Source organism: Pseudorca crassidens, chromosome 16 (assembly GCF_039906515.1).
Source record: "Pseudorca crassidens isolate mPseCra1 chromosome 16, mPseCra1.hap1, whole genome shotgun sequence".
NCBI lineage: Eukaryota > Metazoa > Chordata > Mammalia > Artiodactyla > Delphinidae > Pseudorca > Pseudorca crassidens.
In genome coordinates, this window is record NC_090311.1 from 35537141 (window position 1) to 35563240 (window position 26100).

The following is a 26100-nucleotide window of genomic DNA, read 5'->3' on the forward strand; positions in this document are numbered from 1 at the left end:
ACCCCCACCCCCCGCCCCCCCCGACTCCCGTGGACTAAGATCAGCAGGTTCCTCGCTCGCCTTCAAGTACCGGCAGAAATTAGTGTGTGGGAATCTACAGCCTCACTTCAATCCTTCTTCGTCTTTTTCCGAATGAGAATGTTTGGTTTCTCCCGGAGGAGTTCACATCTTCCACCGTTCCTCCTATGAAATAATGTAGAAAGTGATTCTTTCAAAATGTACGTATACAGCATTTATTGAGCGCCTACCGTGAACCAAACCCTTTTGCTAAGGGCCGGAAACGCTTAAAAAGTAGTAGGGAACCCGTTTTTCTTTCCCTCCCCTAAAGTCCATTCCGTTGTTTATAAAATGGACTTAACGGGGAAATGGAGAAACTGACCTAAAAGAGGACTGCCCGAGAAAAAGGTCTTTTTGCCCAATCACAACTGGCGGTGCCACAGCACGCTACTCTTTCTTACAGTCAACGCTCTCAGCCACGAGATGACAGGATTCTCTCTAGGATGAGCGGTTAGCTCCAACGCTGGTTTAGCCAAAAACCGGTTAGACAAGGAGGGGCAAAATTAAAATGTTTTACAGTTTTCCATCTAAGAAATGTACAATCAAATCCCACACATTTGATGTTTCCACATTTTTGAACTTCGTGTAAGTGAACTCTTCTTAAAGATTGATAAATCAGTGATCCGAGAACATAAAACTGTGGAACTATAGTTTACATCAGTGCTTCTCAAACGTCTGTGATGAAGGGCCAGGTCGCTGCCGCCCCCTGCCCCCCCCCCCCAATTCTTCTAGGACCAGTACGTGGTCCATTGTGCATTACCAATAGGCAGATCTGTCCTCAAAAGACTAATCTAACATCTGAACTGCTCTGTACTCAGCTGAATAAGAGGAGTCCACTAACTGGGGGCTTGGGCATCCAGACAATGCCTAATGGCTGTGAAAGTTTCTAAACATTTCCAATTTCTGTGCTAACTTGCCACAAACAATACACAGTCTCTGGTCTATAGGGCCACATCTTGATTTGTACTCCTCTTCATGATTTCTTTCTTGGTCTCAGAAGAGAATTTTAAGAGGGATCTGTCCCATGTAATAGCATGTAATTCTCCTTTTGGTTTAATTTAGTAAAGACGAAATCTTTTGCTTTCCCAATACTTGGTATTTCCTGAGTAAGAACAGAAGAAAAATGTACTTCTGCAAATAGAACAAAGTCATATAAAGCAAACCCTTTGCTTTTCATCAGAAAACCTGGTGTTAATTTCACAGGTCTTCACCTATGAACACAAAATCTAGATTGGCCAGAAATATGTGTGGTGAAGGTGAATAAGATGACTCATTATTTGATGCCAGCATTAGACTACAAAGAGCTTCTTTCTTTGAAAGTCATGGTGCTGTTGCTGTGAACTGTACCCTTTAGACTTCTTTTCTCATCTTCACCCTGGGCTTCGGTGACAAGGAAGAAAAAGGGCAAGAAGGAAAATGGATGGATAACACTTGAGCACTTTACTGAGGGCAAGTCTATTTGCTAAGTAATTACCTACATATCTATTTAATTTTCAAAGCAACTGTGAGTTAAGTCCTGCTTTTTAGCAACATCTGCATTTTACATCTGAGTCATCTAAGGCTTAGTTAATCGTGGTAGACCTACATTTGGATCCAGGTAGTTTGGTTCAGTTCTCACTTGGTGTACTGTCTCCTGGGCAAAGCAAGTAGAGAGGAGAGTTGGAGGATAGGAAGGGAGGAGGAAGAGAAGAAGAGGGAAAGGAAGAAGAGAATGGAGGGCTGGAGGAAGAGGAAAGAGGAAGTAGGGAAGGAGCGGGGAGGAAAGGATGGAGATGGAAGAGGGGAGGAGGGATGGGAAGAGGGAAAAGGGATGATGGCATAGGGGAGAGGAGCAGGGAAGAGGGGTCAGAAGTTGGCCTGGGGGGCTGGGTTCCTAGAGCAGAAAGGATCTGGAGTTAGAAGACCTTGGAAATTTCTGACTGGAAGATAATTGTACTGTATAATTACTCTACAGACTTCCTATCTACTGTCTGATTTAATCCTCACAACCAGCCAATATTGTTATTGTTATTCCTATTATATCAAGTAGGAGTCCTGGGCTCAAAGAGGATGACTCTTCAGTTATTTCCTCTTCCTTAGGGAGCTAAGAAAGAGAAAATGGGCTTTAGCATCCAAGGCCATGTTCCAGCCCTTCTGGGTCTTCCTGAGGGCCTCTCTTGGGCTGGCCCCTCAGTGTCAGTGCATGCTCAGTTGGTCTGTGCCCTTATCCTCTTCTGACTTGGCTCACCCTTCCTGAGGGAGCTGAGAAACACTCCTCTGGGCTTCCTGTCCTCTGTCAGCTTAAGGCTGAGGTGGGGCAAGGCAAGAAAGCAATATTATAACATGACTTGCACAGGTGTGTCAAAAACATCTGGCAGGGTCTTCTTTTCCAGATTGAGGGAGAAGTTTGGGAGATTTGGAGGGGATATGGGACAGTTTCCTGGAGGAGGTGATGCTTGAATTAAATTTTGATGCATGAAATCGAGGAGCAACAAGATTCAGAGGTCTGGCATGTATCCAGAACTGGCATAAATTAGGTGGTACTCAGTAAAAAGTTGCAGATTTAATAAATGAACCCATGACCTCTTGTTTACCTTCATACCCATGTCAACCCAGTTGTAGCACTGTTGGATGTATTCAATTACCTAAACACATGGCCAGAAATTCACAGAACTATGCATGTGGTAGACTGGCATGATACACCAGCAACCCAAATAGAACACCCCCTCTTGTTCCCAATGATGGAGCACTTACTGGAGCTCCTGTGCCGATCAGAAAAAGATGCCCTTCCTCCGACCAGACTCGCATTTGCCCCTGTTTATCACATGGCTGGTAAGTCTGTACAGTGAATCACCTGCCCAGCTTTTCCCAGGGGCCCTGGTAAAGCATACTAGAGGAGTTAATTGCTAAGTCTAGAACTCAAATGGGACTCCACAGGACATCACCAATTCAAGGAGCCTCTCTCAATAATTCCTCCCTCAGAAACTCCCCTTACTGACCTGATAGCATAAGAATTTGTCCATCTTCTAGGCTGTGAGTATCCCTGCTTGCAATGGTAGGGGTTTTTTTTTTTTTTTAAAGTGCAATTAAGATGAAAGTGAATTTTTTTTATATCTATGTGTCTATCAAAAGTTTGAAAACGAAACACAGGTGAAGAAGTCTAGTGTATTATAAAAATTATCATTGTAAAAATAAGGAGTATTCCTACCTTTTTAAGATGCAAAGTGTGCCTGTGACAAAAGGATACAACTTAAGACGTTATTACGAAAGAAATCAAAAGAGCTATGATCGGTGTCTGAAAAGATGTGTGATGGAAACGGATGGAAAGAAAAGGGCTAAAATTTCAATATGGTTGTTTTTTTAATGCAAGTAAAATAAGTGATTGTATTAGTGTCAGGGTCCTCCAGAGAAATAGAACCAAGAGTGTGTGTGTGTGTGTGTGTGTGTGTGTGTGTGTGTGTATGTATATATATCGTGAGAGAGAGAGAGAGAGAGAGAGAGAGAGAGAGAGAGGGATTTTTAAAAAGAAGTCGACTTGTGTGATTTTGGAAGCTGACAAGTCCCAAGACCGGCAGTTGGCAGGTGGGAGACCCAGGAGAGCTGATGGTATAGTTCCAGTCTGAAGGCAGGCAGGCTCAAGATTCAGGAAGAGGTGATATTTCAGTTTGAGTCCACTGAAAGGGGAACACCCCTGACTCAGCTTGAAGGCAGTCAGGCAGGAGGAATCCTCTCCTATTAGAAGGGTCAATCCTCTTGTTCTATTCAGGTCTTCAACTGATGGGATGAAGCCCACCTACATTATGGGGGTTAATCTGCTTTACTCAATCTACTGGTTCAAATGCTAATCTCATTCAGAAAAAAACTCAGATACACAGCCAGAATGTTTGACACTTATCTGGGCATCCAGTGGCCCAGTCAAGTTGACAGAACCACTGCAGTGATGCTGCCTTGAATTGTTGTGTATTTTTTTTGCGGGGGGAAGTATAGTTGTTTCACAATGTTGTGTTAGTTTCTACTGTACAGCGAAGTGGAGTTCCCTGTGCTATACAGCAAGTTCTCATCAGTTATCTATTTTATACATATTAGCGTGTATATGTTAATCCCAATCTCCGAGTTCATCCCACCTCCCCTTTCCCCACTTGGTGTTCATACGTTTGTTCTCTACATGTGTGTCTCTATTTCTGCCTTGCAAACTGGTTCATCTGTACCATTTTTCTAGATTTCACAAATATGTGTTAATATACGATATTTGTTTTTCTCTTTCTGACTTCACTCTGTATGACAGTCTCTAGGTCCATCCATGTCTCTACAAATGACGCAATTTTGTTCCTTTTTATGGCTGAGTAATATTCCATTGCATATATGTACCACATCTTCTTCATTCGTCAATGGACATTTAGGTTGCTTCCATGACCTGGCTATTGTAAATAGTGCTGCAATGAACATTGGGGTACATGTGTCTTTTTGAGTTATGGTTTTCTCTGGGTATATGCCCCGTAGTGGGAAATTGTTGTGTATTAAGTGAAGAAAAAAACTGCTCAGGCAACTAAAACTTTGTTTTCTTTTCCTGAAGACTAGTTTGCAAAGAATATTTATAGAAGGCAAAAGAAAGAACAGGTCCTAAACAGAAACTAGCATTTGCAAACTCTATTCTCAGTATGTTGGAAATATAGCTTAGAACTTGCAGGGTAAATTGCATGAAAAAACTAGGTTATTTCTGGCATTTTCTATTACAGTTGATAAGTAAGTAGATATATAAAAGTTGTGTTGAGAATTTTGATATGACTAAATATCTTTTGGAAATGGTGCTCAAACAAGGCACATCATTAGGAAGTGGCTTATTTTTGTGTATGGAGAAAAATTTTGAGCGTTTTAAAGTAGACGTGTTAGAATTGGTAACCATGACTACAGATGGGATTCCTGCAGCGGTCAGTGTTAACATCAGACTCATGAAACATAAGCACAATGTGACATTTTGTCAAGACACAGAATTTTAGCCAATTTATTATACTATAGGCCAGAACCACTTTGAGCTTTAAAACTTAAAATCTATACAAATGATAGCCATCATACTTGACCATGACCCACAGTCTGTGCTCAAAATAGCTGTAGTGCATATAGTGGATGCTGAGAAAATTTTGAACTGCTGAAAGAAATTTACTTATTGATGCTATCAAGGAAAAAAATATCCACCTCGGCTCACCAGTGGAGGCTGGACCAGATTTGCTTCTTTTGTCGATGCTATAACCCCTTTAAATACTCTCTCTTCCCACCTTTTGAAAAAGCATATAAACTGATTTGTTCATATATAGCAAAATCGTGTCTTTGGCAAAATGATCTGGCTAGGAATAATCTAGCTCATTTTTGGCATAGAAACTGGTTTCTAGATGTGAAAATTATGGTCTAACCTCATAGTGCAGCACCAATGTGGAGTTGAAGACTGTGATCCAAAAAAGATACTAAGATTTAAACCTCGAAACTTTATGGCAATCTGCTTAATTTGCCCTTCTCAATTAATATCACTAATGTGATTAAAGATTACAAAAGGAAGTTTTTCTATTTAAGCACCTACATAATAGCCTCAATTTTGCATCTTGGCCCACAAAACCTAAAATATCTACTATCCGTTGTAAACTACAGAAAACGTTGACTGAACCCTTCGTTATTTTTTTAAGTATTTTATTCAAGTATAGTTGATTTACAGCTGTAAAATTACAGCTGTGTTAATTTCTGCTGTACAGCAAAGTGATTCAGTTATACATATATATACATATATATATGTATATATATATACATTCTTTTTCATATTCTTTTCCATTATGGTTTATCACAGGATACTGAATTTAGTTCCCTGTGCTGTACAGTAGGACCTTGTTTTTAGCTGCTCAACCCTCTTTAAATCAGAGGTCCACAACAGTGTTCAGACCCTGTATTCTACCTCTCAGCTAACCCTAGGGGGGCACTTGAAAATTTGTGTGGGTATGTTTTTTTTTTTTTTCGCTTGTCATAGTAATTTGTTGTTTTAATCTTATCATTGTCACTATAATTGAGAAGTGAGGTGGTTGACACTAGCTTTTAGTGGGAAGAGGCCAGAAGTGTTAACTATGCTGCAGTGAATGAGAAAGTCTCATACAATGAACACTTGTCCCTCATCTTGTATGACTTTTGAATATCAAGCCAGGCATTCACATGGGGTAGAGCTTGCTTATCACTACCTGAGCCTAGAACCTAAATAGGTTTTACATATAAAAGCACGGCAATTTTTCCACAATTTTTATAGGCACAGAACTTTCTAGGAGTATAACTATTGAGTAAATGAGGGAAGATTGTACTTTTCTTTGCTTGGAACTATGAGAGTTGGTTGGAACTACATATATAAGAGAACTATAAGAGTTGTTCCCAATTTCAAAAAATTATGTCATTGCAGCAACACTACTTTTGTTATTCGAGTTGACAATGCAGCACACCTGTATCACTCTGCGTTTACAGCAGTCACATTCATGGTGATTCATATATGTACGTATTACCAGACATACCCACACATACATACATACATCATCTTATATGCTATCTGATATATGTTAAATAAGTAAATATATTTATGTATTTAGCCCTTACTTCAAAATAGTATGCATAAGTTAGAACTATTGACAATATTCAGTTAGTTATCTTGTCTATATTTAAACATTTAAAAAATATAAACATATTTGTTATAAGTAGATGTAGGCATCTGCTATATTTTTGATACAGTGGTGCCCAAGCATTCATATACTTAAGTACATATTTATTTATTCTCTCCTCTATCGCTACAAAATATTTTATTTAAAAAAAAGGTGCTGTGGACTGAATGTGTGCCCCCAAATTCATCTGCTGAAATTCTAACCCCAAATGTAATGGTACTTAGAGATGGGGCCTTTGTGAGATAGTTAGGTCATGAGGGTGGAACCCTCATGATGGGATTAGTGCCCTTGTAAGAAGAGACATGAGAAAGCTTGCTTCTTCTCTCTTTGATCTCTGCTATATGAGCACATAGCAAGAAGATGACCACCTGCAAACTGGGAAGAGGGTCCTCACCAAAACCTGACTTCCCAGCTCCAGAACTGTGAGAAATAAATTTCTGTTGTTTAAGACACCCAGTCTTTGGTAATGTGCCATAGCAGTCTGAACTGACTAAACCAGGGGGTTCTGAATCTCATAAGTTGAGAATTTGCCTCAAATATAAAATCCATTGTGCAAAGAATTTATCTGTGTTCAGAAGTATTTTTATTTCTGCACAATAGTCTTTGGTTATAAAAATGAATAAAACTAAATATTGCTTCCAGTTGGAGGAATCAAGGTTGGATTCTGTACTGTAGACAACGATGCAAAATAATAATAATACCTGAAACTAACTCTGTACTTTATTTTGGTTCAGGAAAAAAATTCATCAAGTTTCCAGTCTAAATCAAAGGAATAGGGACTTCCCTGGTGGCATAGTGGTTAAGAATCCACCTGCCAATGCAGGGGACACAGGTTCAATCCCTGGTCCAGGAAGATCCCACATGTCGTGGAGCAACTAAGCCCTTGTGCCACAACTACTGAGCCTGCACTCTAGAGCCCACAAGCCACAACTGCTGAGCCCGTACACCACAACTACTGAAGCCCGCGCACCTAGAGCCTGTGTGCTCCGCAGCAGGAGAGGCCACCATGATAAGAAGCCCGAGCACCGCAATGAAAAGTGGCCCCCGCTCGCCACAACTAGAGAAAGGCTGTGCACAGCAATGAAGACCCAACGCAGCCAAAAATAAATACATAAATAAAAACTTTTTTTAAATTTATAAATCAAAGGAATACTGATTTTTAAAAAATCAATTAAATATTTTTATTTCTCAAGTTGTGCATTTTCAATTTAAAATGTAGTCAATAACATAGTTTCCCAACCTTAGCACTGTTGCCATTTTGGGCCAGATAACCCTTTGTTGTGGGAGGTTGTCCTGTGCCTCTAACTACTGATGCCAGTAGCATCCGTCTGGTTTAATAACAGTAGATGTCTCCACACATTGCCAAATGTATCCCAAAGGGCAAAATCCCAGGCCAGTAATATTTAAGTGTTCATGCCAGGTAATTGTAGGGTCAGTGTCTGATTTTTGGGGAGGGTGGTTTTAGAAAGTGAAAGGAATACATTTCCTGACTATAGGGAAGATGTGGTTTGCTTTTCCTCACGTAGTAGGGACCCTCAAGGAAGCGGGCAGACCTATTGCGGGATGGGTGCTCCGTTCACCGAGGGCCATGGACCCTTAGACTCTGGGTGTACAGCCTCAGTCAAGGTTCCCATGCTCCTGAAGGACACAGGAGCAGCAGTACTGCTTCGTGGGATTATGTGGGCTTAGACAACAGGGAGAAACAGAGCAGCCTTGTGGAATGGTCTGCTTTGGGTACAAGACTCCAGGTCCATCAGTGGAACCTCAGGGTAGGGCAGGGGAAGAGGGAGCCACAATAATGACGAGTTGAATTGCCCATCAGATAAATAGGGTGGGGGCTCAGAATCATATTAATTTTAGAAAAATATGACACTTCTTACAGAGTAAAGTTCATATGTACCTTGCATGGCACACGTGATTCTTTATGATTGGCCCCCAAGAAGTCTACCCTCGCCGTTTCCAATGCATTTTATATGATGCAGTTATGGCAAGTGTTCCACATGTTAATGGACCCCTGCTGGCACTGCACTCCCCTTTGCTCCAGTCTGCTGATGAAACTTCTGCCTGAGGGGAAGTGTTAGCTCTGTGAATTCTTTGGTCTCCCCAGGAAGAGCCAATGCTTCTTTCCTCTGGACTCCCACATATTTGTTTCATACTTATGAGGCTTTTCATATTGCACTGTATCTAGTCTGTCTCTTTCACCAGGTAATGAACACCTGCAGAGTGGAGAATTTTGCCTTATTTGTTCATCCCTAGCACTTAGCACAGTGCCTATTAATATATAGCTGGTACATGTTTATTGAATGACTGGGGATAGTTTTGCCTGGAAATGGGGACATGAACATAATGGCAATTTTCATATCACATTATTTTGAAGACTGTAGAAGGATTCCTAAAATTCTACAGGGGATTAGAAAATGTAGTATAAGATGCAGCCTATCAATTCTTCAATGAAAGACTTTCTTACTTCTTTCTATTCTACTTATCTTTAAATACCACATGTCCCTCTATCTTCTGCCCAATTCTCTGCTACTCTTTTGAATAAAACTACTCCAAAAGTTGTATGCCCTCCCAGTTGCTATTTTCTCTCTCCTCATGATCTCTTGAACCCATTCTAGTCTACTTTTATTCCTGCCACTTCACTGGAATAGTTCTTTCCTTACTTGGCATTTGGCCAAGTTCATCAATTTCTTCTCCTTGAAACATCTTCCTCCCTTCCCTTTGAGCATCCAATCTCTCTTGGTTTTCCTCCTAACTCAATGGTCTCTCCTCAGTCTTTGTTGGTCTCTCTTCCTCTCCCCAACCTCAGGATGTTGGAGCATCCTAGGGTTAATTCCTCAGGCTTCTTCTCTATCCGCTCTTCTTCTTGAGAGATCTTCTCCTGAACTTGTATCTGACTATATGACATCTCCACTTGGATGTCCAATAGGGTCTCCAACTTACCGTGTCCTTTTTAAAAAGAACTCCTAAAACAATACCTGGCATGTATTAGATGCTCAATAAATATTGACTCAATTGAGTGAATGCTCATATTATCTGTTTTTCTTTAAGGTGAAGGACTTAATTTTTCTTTCAATTAGTCCTTCAGATTTGGACCATGGAAGCTGACATTGTCCAATTTGTTCCCTGAAAAGAGCTTTCCATATGGAAGTTCTCTCTGTGTGGAATTTGTATGAGGAATAGATTCACCACTAGAGGGTGAGCATGTACCACTTATATTTCGAGAAGGTCACGGTAAGAAAAAATGGAGTAATTAGAAAAATAAGTTAAGTGTTCTTGGATCTATCCATTCTCTGATTTTCTGTTCATATATTCTTGCTGTTGAGGAAAAATTTTAAAGGATACATTTACTTTGTAAAGAGAATAAACATTTTCTAAATGGAACCAAAGGAAAAAAAATACATTTTTCTAGTTAGCATTAAGGGAAAATGCAAGTGAAAGTATCACAATTAAAGGACACATATATCTGAATCAAAACAAAACTCACCATTCACTTTTAAGATGAGGAATTATTTTAAATCATGAACGACTCTTGGTTATAGGCATTTCCCTACATTTTGACAAACATTTATTGAGCACCTAGTATGTAGCGGGAATAAGAAAATACCCTTGCCTTTGGGGAGTTCACAGTCTGCTGGAAAAGACAGTCATGTAAACATAAAGCGTAATGCACCAGTAAGTGCTATAATAAAGATGTGTAGAAAGTGTTTTAAGAGCCTTCAGAGCCTAGAAAGGATGAGACTAGCCATGGTGAGGGGGATTTCACAGAGATGGGGACATTCTTATGTCCCAGACTACCATTTATCCCAACTGGGCCTCTCCATATCTCTGTTGACAGTTGCTAGGATGGGTGTTCTGGCTCTGTGCTACTGCTCTACGACCCAACTGGTACACAGTGTAGGATTTCGATATTTATACACACTAATCTTAGCACTATACCTATCTAAGCACTGTTTTCCTAGTCTTTTCTCATCCAATTCTGGGGTCAACACCCAGATAATTAGCTTAGTTGAGTGAACCAATAGGGTGTACAAGTAAGTAGCTGAAAAACTTTGGAGAAGTGCAAGAGTAGTCCTGTAGAAAGTCAGCCTCATTGGGCATTGGAAATTACCAGAGCCCCAGTCAGCATGACGTTAGTATGCTTAACTGACCAGTGTGTAGCCAATGAATCCTATGGCATAGAAAGCTTTATTTTCCTTGTGTTTCTTAAATTAAATCTAGACTGTCAGAGTATGCTGGTTTATGGGAAAATAAACTCTCCTAAGCTTATGTCCTCCGGCTGGGTATGTGTGGGCCTGCAGAGATATGATTCAGCACATACCTTTAGATGAGCCAGAGGTGTACCTACAGGAAGAAGAGCTTATAAAAAGACAATAATTCTTTTTTTTTTTCTTTTGCGGTACGTGGGCCTCACACTGTTGTGGCCTCTCCCGTTGTGGAACACAGGCTCAGCGGCCAGGATCACCGGCCCAGCTGCTCTGCGGCATGTGGGATCTTCCCGGACCGGGGCACAAACTCGTGTCCCCTGCATCAGCAGGCGGACTCTCAACCACTGCGCCACCAGGGAAGCCCAAGACGATAATTCTTATTGTAGGATGCGGTTACTCTTCTGTACTCCCCCAGAACAGTTTTGAGTGCAGGAGATTGCCAGTTGGAAACCTCAGAAAGCTGTCGTTTCAGGTGCCCTCATTGACAATTTTAGGAAAATGCTGTTATAGGAAATGAGAGTCTACACAAGGTTTGGTACTTTTTAAAATAGAAGAGTTATTTTTTCAATGAAAGAAATCAAAGGGATTAAAAACTAAAGATGTGATTTGATTTAGATGCCAACCCCTCTCTTATTATCTCCAATATAAGAGCCAGAGTAGGGTGGCAGGGAAAAGGCAGCAACACCTTGATACGGATTTTAAAACCCCAGGAAACCAAGGGCAAAACAACACATTTAGGTGAATGTTTAGGTATTTTTATGAATATTTTGTGAAGCTGTATCTTTAGCTTTTTTGTGTGAGAAAATTGTGGAAAAGGATAAATGAGATTTTAATATTTTTATTAAGATATGATTATTTGTTATTCAATGTTAGAGGGAAACAGAATTCCAAATTGTTCTGTCTGGATTTTGGAATGATACAATGATAGATGAAATTTAAACTCAACATAGCAACGTAATGCTGCAGAAGCTAAGATTTTCAATAACTGTGTTTATGCACTGTGATAGCTTATAAATTAAAAACCTAGCAACTCTTAGGAAATACACTCAGCCATCACCAGGGATAATATAAGTGACTTCTGTATAAAAAGGGGAGTTTGGACCTGATGCTATATTGCAAATGGAAGAGGAAGTAAATTTGAAAGTAGTATTTTACTGATTATTTGGTGCATTTATATGTCTACAATGAAAAAACAAAAGCAAAAAACATCAGAAGCAGCTATGAAACATAAGTGGGCTGGGTAAGGGCTGACCAGAGTGTAGGGGGCAAATTATATTGACTTTAAACTCAAATAAAAAATATTGCTTTTCAAATTCTTTGTATAATTAATTAATGTGGAATATTACTTAAAAGAGCCAAGACATAAAGTAAGCTGACCCTGATTAGAGTACTCAAGGGGGATAAAAAAATGAGAAAAGTCAAAATGAGTTAAAATAAGTTAAAAAGTTAAAATGAGAAAAGTCCCAAGTAGCTTGTGAAATTTGCCACCTTAAGGAATTTTTAAGAGGCCTTGAGACAATTCTAAACCTCAAAAACCAAAAACCTGAGACGTTTCAATGCAGTCATGAGTGATTTTGGACAAGTCATTAAACTTGTCCCAGCCTCTATTTCCCTCTCTGTATTGCAGGGTGAACAAATGGTTTCTCAGATGCCTTCCAGCTACAAACTAGTTTTCTTTTGTCTGAAATTATGTTTAATACTAACTTAAGTAAGGTTGAAGAAATTTCCTCACCCATCCTCTTAACCATGAAATAGTATTTTTTTGTGGTCTACATGTTACGCTGCACTCTTCCTCTGAATGTGTTGATCTGCTTACCCCAGACAGAGGAGAGCCGCTGACGTGTTCACAGTAGTGAAAGAGCTGTCAGCATTGGCCCATGATTTAGGGATTTATTTCTTCTACTTAAAAAATTTTTTTTTGGAATGTGTAGAGGGAAGAATATGAACATAGTAATCAGATAAACCTGGGTTTGAAACCTCTTACTTACCAGCTGATTGCAATAGCAGCTGTGTTTCCTTATCTGGAAAAACAGGGCTAACACCCACCCTGAAGAATGAAGAGTGTCACCCAGCACTCACGTCAATACATTTTGAGGTTTCTGTTCCTTTTCTTATTTATGATCCGCTAGGGTCTAACTAGAAAAGAAAACAGATTTGATTATTCTTAGTCTTTAGACTAAAGAAATCACTGCTGGCTTCCGATAAAATCTTTAAACAAAATGGAGTGAAATAAGTCTCACACATAATAAAAATCAGCCACTCTGACAGGGTTTCAATACCAAGGGGATTTTAGGCAATAGGCATTAATTAAATCAACATACACACCCAGGATTCTGCAAAACATTTATAACCGGTCATTTCTTCTCTTACGTGCAAGATTTCCAGAATGCCATGGGAGAATTAACCCTCATTTTAATACATTAGGCACTGAAGTCTGAATGTAAAAGCAGCCAAGGTCTATTTTCAGAGCTGAGAGGCCTGTTTCTAGACGCCTGGAGTGTTGGTCACAATGGGTTTAAGCCCTCTGGAGGTCCCTTCCCCAGAGCCCCCATCTCATCCTAGGTGTCAAGACCCGGGCGTCCCTCCCTCTCCCTTTTCTCCTTCTGAGCTCCCACCCCCACCCCCATTCAGCCGCTTCTCTTTTCTCCATCTTCGCTTTCTCCCATCAGTGGTCAAAATAGGAAACGGAAGTATCTGTTTGTTGCTTGGTGGAGTGCTAAGAAAGGTTTATTTTAAATCAAGATTAAAGAAAAAAAAAATCCCTCCCCGGATTCTTCATTTTGCAATGAGTCCGAGCGTCCACGGGCTCCCTAGTCCTCCCCCACCAAACTGTCGTTCACTAGTGAGGAGGTTCGGGTCTGTCGGAGGGAGTGTGAGCCTCCTGCGGAAGATCCCCGGGCAAAGCGGCTCGGGATTCCGGGAGGCACGTGGAGCACCGCTCCCCGCCCAGTGCCGGGGCGCGCGGGAGAGACGGCGGCCCCTGCCCAGCCGGGGAAACCCGTCCCGGAGCCCGGGGCGGGCGGGCAGCGGCCGGCGGCGGCGGCGGCGGCGACGGGGACGCGGCGCGGTTGCCGCAGGGGAGCGGCGGCGGCGGCGGCGGCGGCGGCGGCGGCGGCGGCGGCGGCGGCGGCGGCGGCGGGCGCGAGGGGCGGGGCGCTCTCCGCAACTTCTGCCGCTGCCTCCCGGGCGCTCTCGGCCGAGCCACTCGGCGGCTGAAGTCTGCGAGCGGTACGAGCGGTGCGGTGCGGCCAGCCGAGCCCGGCCCGCCGGCCCCCGATCCCGCGCGTCCCGGGGGTCCGTCGGGTGCTGGAGGCGCCTCCCGCAGGGAGTCCCCGGGTGGCCGCGCTCCCGCGTCGTCCGCTGCTGTTGGGGGACCGGGACGTGCGGGGCCGCAAGGCCGAGCCGGGGCGCCCTCCAGCGGACTGCGCGGGCCCCATGGCTGGGCCGAGCGGAGCGGAACCGACGAGGTGAAGCCCCCGGGCCGGCAGCCGGAGCGCGTGGCGGGGGCGCCGGCTCCATGGGCAGCGACGCACAGCGGCACGATGATGGACGTTAACAGCAGCGGCCGCCCGGACCTCTACGGGCACCTCCGCTCTTTTCTCCTGCCAGAGGTGGGACGCGGGCTGCCCGACCTGAGCTCCGACGGTGCCGGCCCGGTCGCGGGCTCCTGGGCGCCGCACCTGCTGCACGGGGTCCCTGAGGTGACGGCCAGCCCCGTGCCCACCTGGGACACACTCCCGGACAATGCCTCCGGCTGCGGGGAGCAGATCAACTACGGCAGAGCCGAGAAAGTTGTGATCGGCTCCATCCTGACGCTCATCACGCTGCTGACGATCGCCGGCAACTGCCTGGTGGTGATCTCTGTGTGCTTCGTCAAGAAGCTCCGCCAGCCCTCCAACTACCTGATCGTGTCCCTGGCGCTGGCCGACCTCTCGGTGGCCGTGGCGGTCATGCCCTTCGTCAGCGTCACCGACCTTATCGGGGGCAAGTGGATCTTTGGCCACTTCTTCTGCAACGTCTTTATCGCCATGGACGTCATGTGCTGCACGGCCTCGATCATGACCCTGTGCGTGATCAGCATCGACAGGTAAGGGCCGGGCTGCCCCGTCCCGGGGTCCGCCTGGGGATGTGCTGGCAGCTCAGCCCCACACACTTGCCTTTCTTGGTCGGATAAACCAGACTCCCCTGCGGGAGGAAGGGCTGCGCTTAACCACCCCCCCCCACACACACACACACATCAACCCGACACCAACCAAACAACTTCAGTTACAGCGTAGCCTATATACACCTTTAAAAGAAGAGCTCGAAATGTTCTGGTTTACGGTAGTGAGAATTTTAAGACCAAAGTTAAGAGTATTTTAAGCGTTAGAAGTTCCACCAGGGGGTTCCTTGTCTTGGTTTTCAGAAGGAAGGGATTTGATCCTCTCTGAGCCTGACAAATCCTTGCTGTGAGCCTGAAAGAATCAGTTCTTTAAGAAATCCGCGGGAGAAGAGCCACCTTGCTTTCCTGATTGCACAAGCTACTTCTCAGGCCAATAAAAAGACCTAGAATGGCCCCCAAATTGGGGGGTCTACATGTTTTAACGTTGCACCTCTGTGATTGCTGATTCTGAGTCACATTCTTTTGGAAGTCTGGTTTTACTGTCTGGCAAGTCTGTCTGTATCCTCCAGGCTTACTGGAGCCTTATTCCCTGTCTGAATGGTTGGTTCTAGCATTTCATCATATCCCTTGGGAATCTTCTCTTGAGAACTCCCCCACTGGAGTAATTGAAACAGAGGCTGACTGTCTGTCAGGGATGCTGAGGGAAAAAATTCCTGTCTTGGATGTCAGATTGGAATAGGAGACCTGCAAGGTTTCTTCAGACTCTAGGATTACAAGATTCTGCAGTGGAGCTAGTCGTTGGTCCTAGAAATATTGTGCAGTTGACAACTTGAAGTACGGTCCTAATGCTCTGGCAACAAAACAACTCTCTGCTTCTCTGGAGACTGAAATAGTAAAACCTTAATATTCACAGCTGGAGTTTTGCTAGTGTTTTAAAACCAGCACAGGCTGGTATCCTGTTGTGTTTAATGATACAGAGAAACAGTTGCTTATTTTCTTAGTGGACCTACAGAACCTTTAAACGTGTAGACCTTACAGCAAAGGAGAAGTAATTGATGCCTCCAGACTTAAAATGAGAGTGTCTCAAAGGATGGTGTAGCACAAAACTGAGGTTTTCCTCCTTTTCCTCCCTGTAAACACTGCTATATTGTGTGTGGGGGGTTTTTTTTGTTTGTTTGTTTTATTTTTTAATATTTAACATGTTGTGCTATTTTACTGCTTGGCCAGGGTTTATAGTTACTGAAGGAAGGGGATATTTTCAGGGAAGAAAAATACATTGTATTTGCATTTAGTTAAAGATCTAGATTATTTTAAAAAATTGATCCTGCCATTTTGTATGTTATGTTAGGAGCTTCTAATAGCAAACAAGGAATTATTTTTAAGAGTAGAGCATGAACTGCATACGTGAGAATATTAGCTCCAAACTTGACAGCTGAAGTTCTGAATGACTGTAGTTAAGCATGACCACAGATATGCATTTACAGTCTGACTGCAGTCTGGCTGTGGCAACAGGAACTGGGAGAGTGCACTCAATATACACAGTAAGTATATGCTTGAATTATAAGCGTAAAAATCCGACTGTTCATCCAACGAAAACGGTGCTTCTTGCATGAATGGAGTCCTTTTAAATGGAACTTAGTGTAATAAAGCGAATAACAATTTCTGCTGCAAGTAATGCATTTATAAGCTTTTTTCATTTCATAATTGATAAATGATAAGCAAACAGCACAGTGTGCTAATTTGTCTCCTAGGATGACCAGGTTTGGGTGGGACCACGCTGAGATTCCTGTACATGAGCTAAAGGTTTTCTTTACTCATGATGCACATGTGACTTAGCAGCAGCAGGAACATCTCCAATACAGAGATGAGATTAATCCTTTCTTTTTTTTAACATCTTTATTGGAGTATACTTGCTTTACAATGGTGTGTTAGTTTCTGCTGTATCACAAAGTGAATCGGTTATACATATGCATATGTCCCCATATCTCCTCCCTCTTGCATCTCCCTCCCACCCTCCCTATCCCACCCCTCTAGGTGGTCATAAAGCACCAAGCTGATCTCCCTGTGCTATGCAGCTGCTTCCCACTTGCTATCTGTTTTACATTTGGTAGTGTATATATGTCAATGCCACTCTCTCACTTCATTCCAGTCCCAGTTTACCCTTCCCCCCCCCCTTGAGAATGTCCTCAAGTCCATTCTCTACGTCTGCATCTTTATTCCTGCTCTGCCTCTAGGTTCTTCAGAACCATTTTTTTTTCTTTTTTTAGATTCCATATATATATGTGTTAGCATATGGTATTTGTTTTTCTCTTTCTGACTTACTTCACTTGTATGACAGACTCTAGGTCCATCCACCTTGGCCAGAGCTTCTAATTTCTTTGTCAACTCTATCCTTACGATTGTCACAAATTGTGTTAACATAGGGATGAAGATTCTGTCTCTTAGTTTTTTCATGAGAATTGCCCCATTGGTGAATTCTGCTTAACAGTTATCTTAGAAGATGAATATGTCATTTATTTAGATAAAATGAAGAATTTATAGCATCGGAAGACACAGATTGCCTTTCTTCCAAGAACACACAGAACTAAAAATGAGAAAAAGGAAAATGCATTTGTTATCGGTTGACTGATAAGGTGCATTATTTCTATTTTTTCTTCAGTTCCATTGTGGAATATGGCCAATGATATAAAAATGTGCTAAGAAAATATGACAAAAATTTAATCTTCCTTCATTCATTTATCCATTCTCTCTCGGGTACCTAATATGTGTTATGCTATGCTTCGTGCAGCATAAGCAAAGATGAATAATAATATTCTGAGCCCATGCTATGTTACAAGAATTTGGTTACCTGTTGGGCATTTAACCTGTCTAAAATGGAACATTTGATTTTTCTTAACCCCTCCCCACCATGCTGGGTTGCTTTTCCAGCCTTTTCCAATGGAATTTCATGCCCTTCTTCTTCACAGGCTTCAACTCTCTGATCCCCACCGTTTATAGATAGTGACCCATGATCATTGAAAAAGTAGCAGCCATTGGATGGAAACTACTTTGTCTTTCCACCACCAAACGATTTTTCCTGCATCTCTACCCTTTTTATTTCCTTCCAGTTAAAAAACAAGAAGACACTGTATCCCAGCAAAGACCAAACCACCTGCACTTCACATCCTATTCCCTCTCACATTCTGGAGGACTTGGTTTTTCCCTTGAGTCCTCATCTCTTCTTTGCCTTCAGTGTTGCCTCTCAACAGGGTCAAGCTTGATATTCCATTTTTAAGAACTCCTTCTTTGGCTTCACTCCTCCCTCCAGTTTCTGCTCTACTTCACAGTTAAGCTGCTCAAAGAACTGTGACCACAACCTGACTTTATTTCCTTACTCCTCAGATAGGTGCGTTTGACCCTCACTAGGTCTGCTGTAATACTTTAACTGGCCTTCCTGATTCCACTTCTGTCCAGTCTTCATCCATTGCCTATGAAGAAGCTAGAATGATCTATTTTTTTAAAAATGGTTTTAAGTGAGATAACATTTCCCTGTAGTGAAATGCACAGATATTAAATGTACATTTTGATGAGTTTTGACAAATGTATGTACCCATGTAACCAACACTCCAAATAAGATATAGAATATTTTGTCATCCCAGAAAGTTTCCTTGTGCCCTTTTTAGAATAATCTTTAAACAATAGAAGTCAAATTATCTTTTATATACAGTTTAAAAACATGCAAAACAGTTCTATATATTGTTTAGGTGAACTGACATAAGGAGTCAAAGTATAAAATAGTTCAGAGGAATGGTGAGCACCAAATTCATGAGAGTAGTTATCTCTGGTGGGGTGGGTGGAGGTGTAATCAGGGAGTAACATACATATCAATGATATCGGTCATACTTTGTTTCTTAATCTTGATGCTTGATACAGTCTTGTTATCCTGCATATAACTTTCTGTACTTACGAAATATATTTTCAAACGATTTTTTGAAATACATACAGAAAAGTGAGCAATCCTAAATGTAGAGCTTGATGCATTTCCACTAAGTGAACCCATGGAGGTAATCTGCAGCTAGATCAAGAAATTGAACATCACCAACCTCCTAGAGGTCCCCTCTTGCTCTTCTCCAGTTTCTAATACTCCCAAAGATAAGCATTGTCCTGACTGTTAGCATCATAGATTAGTTTTTCTTGGACAAAAACCTCATAAAATGGCATCATATAGTGTGTACTCTTAAACCTGGCATCTTTTGCTCAATAATAATGTCTGCTGTGCGATTCATCCATAGTTTTTAGCCTGTCAACGTTTTATTCATTTATTTTTGCTGAGTAGTATTCCATTTAATTTGCTTATCAGTTCACCTGTAGATGGACATTTGCATTGTTTCCATTTTCTATATATCACTAACAGTGCTTCTATAAATATTTATTTATGTCATCCTGTGTACATATTGTCATTCCTTTTGGGTAAATATAACACTGGATTATAAGGTACCTTATTGAATTTTAATTCTGTATACCCCCCTGACATCTTTTGTGTTATTGTCATGCATTTTAATCTACATATTTAAAAAACCTATTAGATATTATCTTTATTGTTATTTTAAGCAGTCAGTATTCATTCTTATTTACCCACATGGTTACCTTTTCCACTGCTCTTTATTTTTTCCTATATTATCATGCCTTCATCTGGGATCATTTTCTTATGCCTGTTAGACTTTCATTAGCATTTTTTAAAGTGAGGGTTTGCTGGTGACAGATCCTCTCAGTTTTTACTTATCTAAAAATGTCTTAATTTTACTATCATTTTGAATGATATTTTCTCTAAGTATGGAATTCTATGTTTGAGTTTTTGTTCAGCACTTTAAAACATTATTCCATTATCTTCAGGCTTCCATCATTTCTGTTGAAAAATTAGTCATTTACCAACATTGTTATTACTTCTTTGAAGATAATGTGTCTTTTTTCCTCTGGCTGCTTTCAGGATTTTCTTTTTGTCTTTAGTTTTTATACATTTTTCTGTGATGTCCCAAGGTTTGGCATTATTGATTATTTTCTGTTGTTTATTTGCTGTCAACCCTGCTGAGGTTCTTAGTAACTTTTGTATTTGTGTATTGATATCTCTAATCAGTTTGCTAGTATCTCTTTAAATACTTTTACTATCCTCTTCTTTCTTCTTCTACGTCTTCAAAGTTACATAATTTAGATTGTTTTACTTTATCACACATGTATCTTACACTCTTTTCTTTCTTTTCCACTTTATATTTTTCTCTGTTCTTCAGCTTTGAAGAATTTTGACCTACCTTCCAATTTCTTAATCATCTCTTCTGCTCTGTTTAATAGGTTGTTTGCTCTTATCTATTGAGTTCTTAATTTTAGAGTACTAGAAATTATATTTGATCTTTATTTTTTGCATTTGATCCTTTTTATTGATTCTAACTCTCTGGTGAAATTCTTTGCCTTTTCACTGAATTTCTCCAACTTGCTATTTTACTTCTGAGCATATTAATCACAGTTAGACTCTTTTTCTACCAACTCTAATATCTGAATCACTTGTGGTTTCTTTGTGTGTGATCTCTCCCCCCCCCCCAACCCCGCCCTCAGCTCTGGGTTTTTGCTTTGTGTCTTGGCATGCTTAATAAACTTTAATTGTATACTCAACATTTTGTATGAAAAACTGTGGATGTTGTATATGATGTTATTCTACTCCAGAGAAAATAGCTTCTAGGCAGGCATATTGGGGGACTGATTATTGTAATCCAGTTAGGGACTTAGCTGACTGTAGGCTTTGTTTTAGTTATGATAAAGCTGTGTCTGCCACTGGCCAATGCCTCTTTCTAGGGTGTAGCTTTCTTGGAACTTCAGCTAAGAGCATAGGGGGTTCTCAATGACTTCTCCCCTTGGCTAGTTCAGAACTCTGTTTCTTTCTCTCCTTAGCAGTGGGAGACTATCAAAACTCTCACTGAAAGTTTTTTGGGAGAGTTCTCCTTGGCTTCTTAGCCTCCTGCCCTGCACAGCTTCAGAATTCAGCAAATGTCTTGAGGGGAATACCAGCCAAGTGTTGGGCATAGTTTTCTGTTCCTTCCTTCTTATTTGGATCTTGGCATCTCAGGTCTCTAATTTTTGTTTTTCTTTCCTCAAGAGACTACCAAAATTTCTTCTGGTATTTTTGCCTCTTAATAGCATTTCTGTTGAGGCTTTTTGCCTAGATCCTCAGCTCCTTACCTAGTTTAGGCAAATGTCCCAAGGGAAAGAGTGGCTGCAGAATTTTGGCTCATCTCTTTGTGGTTCTCTCATTTCTAGGATTTTGTCCCCTCCACTCCTGGTTTTCTCAAAAACTCTGTTATGCCTTTAGGCAGGTGTGTGTGTGTGTGTGTGTGTGTGTGTGTGTGTGTGTATTTGTGCTTTATCCAGCTTTTCTAGTTGTTTTCAGCAGAAGCATTGTTCTGAAGCATTAAGCAACCCCATCATAGGTAGAAGTGGATGTGTGCCTGAAAGATTTTAAATGTATGCAGATATAGAAATATAATGATGTAAATTTTGTGCTTAAAACCCTTCATTGGCTTTTCATTTCACTAGGAATACAATTCAAAGTCTTTAGCACACCTACAAGGTCCCTGATTTATTCCTCCCTTACTTCCCAACAACATTTTGTACTGTATTTCACCTTGCTTTCCATAGTATAGTCATATCGACCTTTTTCAGTTTCTCCATCATGCCAAATTCTTCCTACATCAGGCCTATTCCATGTAAGCCCACCAACTAATATATTTGCAATACTATGATTTCATGTCTGGAGTTCTGTTCCCTAATACATGTTTTTTGATCCCAACTTGGATAGCTTAAAAGTGTTAAACCCTCTAAGATGGCAACAATTAAAATGTCTGAACAATACCAAATATTGGCGAGGATGTAGAGCAGCGGGAACTTTCGTACGTTACTAGTGGGACTGTGAATTGGTGAACAACTTTGAAAATAGTTTGCCATTATCATGTAGTGTTGATGATACATACACCCTATGATTCTGGGATTCTGTTATTTTACCACTAGGTATATGTCAGAGAGACTCTTGTCACCAAAAGTCTTGTACAAGAATATTTATAATATCCACAAATTTGAAACTCCCAAACTTGAAATAATATATAAGTGTATCCATAGTAGAATGGATAAATCAATTGTGGAACATTCACAGAATGGAATACTATTGAGTAGTGGTTATCAAACTTGAGCATGCATCAGAACTATCTGGAGGACTTATTAAAACACAGATTACTGGACCCCATTCCAAGAGTTTCTGGTTCAGTAAGTCTGGGGTGGAGCCCAATTATTTGCGTATTTTCATTTAAACAAATTCCCCAATGATTCTGATGCTCCTGGTTTTGGGACCTTACTTAGAAAACTGTTGCTATATAGCAATGAAAATTGTTGTAGTAAAATGAATCTCACAAAGTAATGTAAACAATTTTTTATTATAAAAATTTTGAAACTTATTTAAGAGTCAAGAGTATAGTATAAAGAGCCTAATCTATCCATCGCCTAGCTTCAACAGTGATGAATTTATGACCACCATATTCAAAGTATACTTTGCAACTCCTCCTTCCTCACAGTATTTTAACTCAGATGTCAGACATCATGTAATTTCACCCATAAATTCTTTGGGGCCACAAACATAATGCTGAGCAGAAGAAGTGGAGTCCAGAAGAACACATGATTCCCTTCATATAAAAATGAAAGAAACAACATTGTTTAGAGACATACATAAGTGTAAATATCGTAAAGAAAAGGAAGGAAGTATACATCACGAGAACAAGGATAGTAGTTAATTACTTCTGGGTGGGAAGGAGGGGTGCTGTGATCAGAGAGGTGTGCTTTTGAGGTGGTGTAATGTTTTATCTCTTGCCTGTAGAGGTAGTTACATGAGGGTTCACTTTAAAAATTACTATTAAAATATTCATGTATATTTTAGGCACTTTCCTACATATGTATTTTGTTTTACATTAAAGGGACAGAAGTATTTATTTGATGACACCTTGTGAGGTGTATATGGATTTACATCAGATGTATGGTTAATCTGAGCGGATACAGTTATTGTTTTAATGCTCTCAGCATCCATTAGTTTTTAGCCTCATGTTTGAGGGCAGGGGTCATTTTTGGGTTGTCCACAGTTACAGGAACTCCTGTGGCTAACTTGCAAGAGCCATAAGCTTGAGTTCTGACTGGTGTCTGGCTGAAGCCTTGCTTCCTTGCCAGGTACTATGACTCATTTGCTTCGATGATCTGAGTTCTGCTCTTGGCCTTAATTCTGCTGTGATCAGCAGTGCAGGGTGCATTCTGGTGTTTCTGGATCCCCTTTATCTTTGAAGGAAGTCATTCTTGCTCATCTCTAAAATTAATTTTCAGCTTGTATATACACTTTAAGAGTTGATAGAATCCTCTTCTTTCGGTCTTTTTCTCCATCTTGTCACCTGGGCTGTGAGTATGGTAGCTAGAGCTCTGGCCTTCATCTTGGTCAAGACAGACAACCAGAGCCACACTTGGGAAGGAGAAGCAGTGCACCGGGAGGGTAGCCGGGATTCTGGAGGACTGTGGGCTCCACAGGATTGCGGGACTCTGCTTCTTACTGATGGATGAACAGATACCATCATGCTGTCTGTCATAACTGCTAAACCTAAGTGCCAGTTTCTTATCTTATGTGCTTATCCTTCACACCATTGTCCATATACACTTCCTAAAACATCATTGTGAGGTGTCACTGTGTCATTCTCCTTTAGGAATAACAACTACCATTTTTGAGGGGCTTTTGTGCTACATAAATTTCTAGAGATTCACATAATATCTCATTTAATCTTCACAACACCTTTGTAAGGGCATTTATTGAGGCCTGTGCTGTCATTGAGGTCGGCTGGCCAAAGGTATAGGAGACAGAGTGTGAACATTTTAAATCCCATTCTGTAGATGAGGAAGCTGAGGGAACACACACACTGTATGTGGCAGGAACACCATCTGAATCAAAAGCCCATATCTGTTCCTCTACATCATTGCAGCCATTGTCTGCTGTATAAAGAGAACATTGTTAAGATAGCATTCAAGGCCTCTTGTGACTTGGCGCAGCCTTCTTTATAGCCTCAATCTGACTAATCCCATCATAGGCATCCTCCCTTTTAACAAGATGTCAGAACAGAACTAATGTTCTTACCCCCCAAACTTCTTCCTCTTCCAAGGTTCCCATCCCAATAAGTGGCATCAGGCTGCACCCATTTGCTTTGCTAGACATTTAGGTATCACTTTTGAAACTTTCCACCCAGCCCTCCCCTGTCACCAGTGCATCGCCAGGTCCTGCTCACTGTCCCTTCACTTTTCTTCTCCCCAGTCCCAGCGCCAGACACTCAAGCCAAGCCTCTGCCATCTTTCACTTGGACCATGCGAAGTAGCCTCCCAGGGCTTTCGTGTATCTACCCTTGCTGCACATTAATGCAGAGTGTGTAACCTTAGCTGCACGTTAGAATCACCTGGGCAGTGCTCGGAGCCCATCTCTAGAGATCCTGATGTAATTGGTCTGGGTGGACCTTGGCATCAGGATCTTTGAAAATATCCCCCAGATGATTCTAATGTGTATTCAGCCAGAGGGAGAAGCCCTGAGTTAGCGTGATCTTGTAAAAATGCAAATGCGATTCTATCCATGGTTCCCAAAGTTTACTTGCACATTAGCATCACCTAGGAATCTTCAAAAAATTCCAAAGCCCATACCCAGGCCATACACAAACCCAACTGATGCACAGTCTCTGGGGGTGAGACTCATGCATTATATTCTGGAAGCTCCCTAGGTTAACCCAATGTGCATACAGGTCTGGGCGCTGCTGAACTATGCTGTTCTCCTCTTCAAACTCTTTAATGGGTTAGTGAGTTCCCCTGCTCTTGGGATAAGTTCCTAAAATTTTAATATGATTTAAAAGATCTTATAATCTGACTTCTGCCTATCTCACTAGATCAGGGGTTGGCAATTTTTTTCCACAAAGAGCTAGATAGTAAATATTTTAGGCTTGTATGCCATATAGTCTCTGTCGCAGCTCCCCAACTCTGCCACTGTAGTGTGAAAGCGGCTATAGACAATATGTAAATGTACGGGCATGGCTGTGTTCCAGTAAAACTTTATTTATGGCTACTGTAATTTGAATTTCATAAGATTTTCACAATGTTATTAAATATTAGTCTTTTTAATTTTTTTCAACTATTTAAAAATATGAAAACATTCTTAGCTGGTGTGTGTGGGGAGGCTATACAAAAACAGAAAGGGACCAGATTTAACCCTGCTGGAGTTTGCCGACTTCTGCCAAAGTGTCTGTTCAAGTCAGTTCAATTCTCTAACTATCGTGTAGGTCGTCTCTCTTCCTCCCCTGCCCCCCTTCCCCCCCCCCCCCCATATTCTGGCAGCTCTGAGCTTGTTTCTATTCCTTGAGATTTTGCAATTCAGGGACTTCACAAGTCTTTTTATTGCCTACTCCCCACCCCACTCCGCTGACACACTTATGTGCCTCTTGGGCTGGTTCATTCTTATCACTCTTCAGACAGGTCCTCAACTAGATGTTACTGCCTCATGGAAGCATTCCGAGAATCCCCAGACTATCTTAGACAGTCTTATAACTCCCTGCATGTTTTCTTTCTTGCACTCACCTCAATTTGTAATGACTGGTTTGTGAAATTAATTGTAATGGATTCATGATTTGTGGGGTCATCCATACAGCAGGCATGGTAGGACCAGGGTCTCTCTTGTTGGAGACTGAATCCCCAGCCCCCAGCATAGTACTTAGCACATAGTAGGTGTTCAGTTAATCCGTGTGGATTGACTGAGGAAGGAAGGAAGGAAGAGAGGGAAGGTGGGTGCCTCTGATTCCCAAATGTCTGTCCCTAACTGCTTTTTTTTTTTTTTTGCGGTACACGGGCCTCTCACTGCCGTGGCCTCTACCATTGCGGAGCACACGCTCCGGACGCGCAGGCTCAGCGGCCATGGCTCACGGGCCTAGCCGCTCCGCGGCATGTGGGATCTTCTCAGACCGGGGCATGAACCCGTGTCGCCTGCATCGGCAGGTGGACT

The 26100-nt window shown here is 41.6% G+C and overlaps 1 protein-coding gene across 3 annotated transcripts in view; it reads left to right on the forward strand.

The window, feature by feature from the left end:
* The first annotated feature begins 14050 nt into the window (after nucleotides 1-14050).
* The window catches only part of HTR7 (5-hydroxytryptamine receptor 7), a 92802-nt gene continuing 80752 nt past the window's right edge, over nucleotides 14051-26100 (forward strand). For all 3 annotated transcript variants that reach the window (XM_067710030.1, XM_067710031.1, XM_067710029.1), the window contains exon 1: nucleotides 14051-15011. In XM_067710030.1, coding sequence (XP_067566131.1) covers nucleotides 14467-15011 — 545 coding nt within the window. In that variant the 5' untranslated portion in view covers nucleotides 14051-14466. The remainder of the gene's footprint in view (nucleotides 15012-26100) is intronic.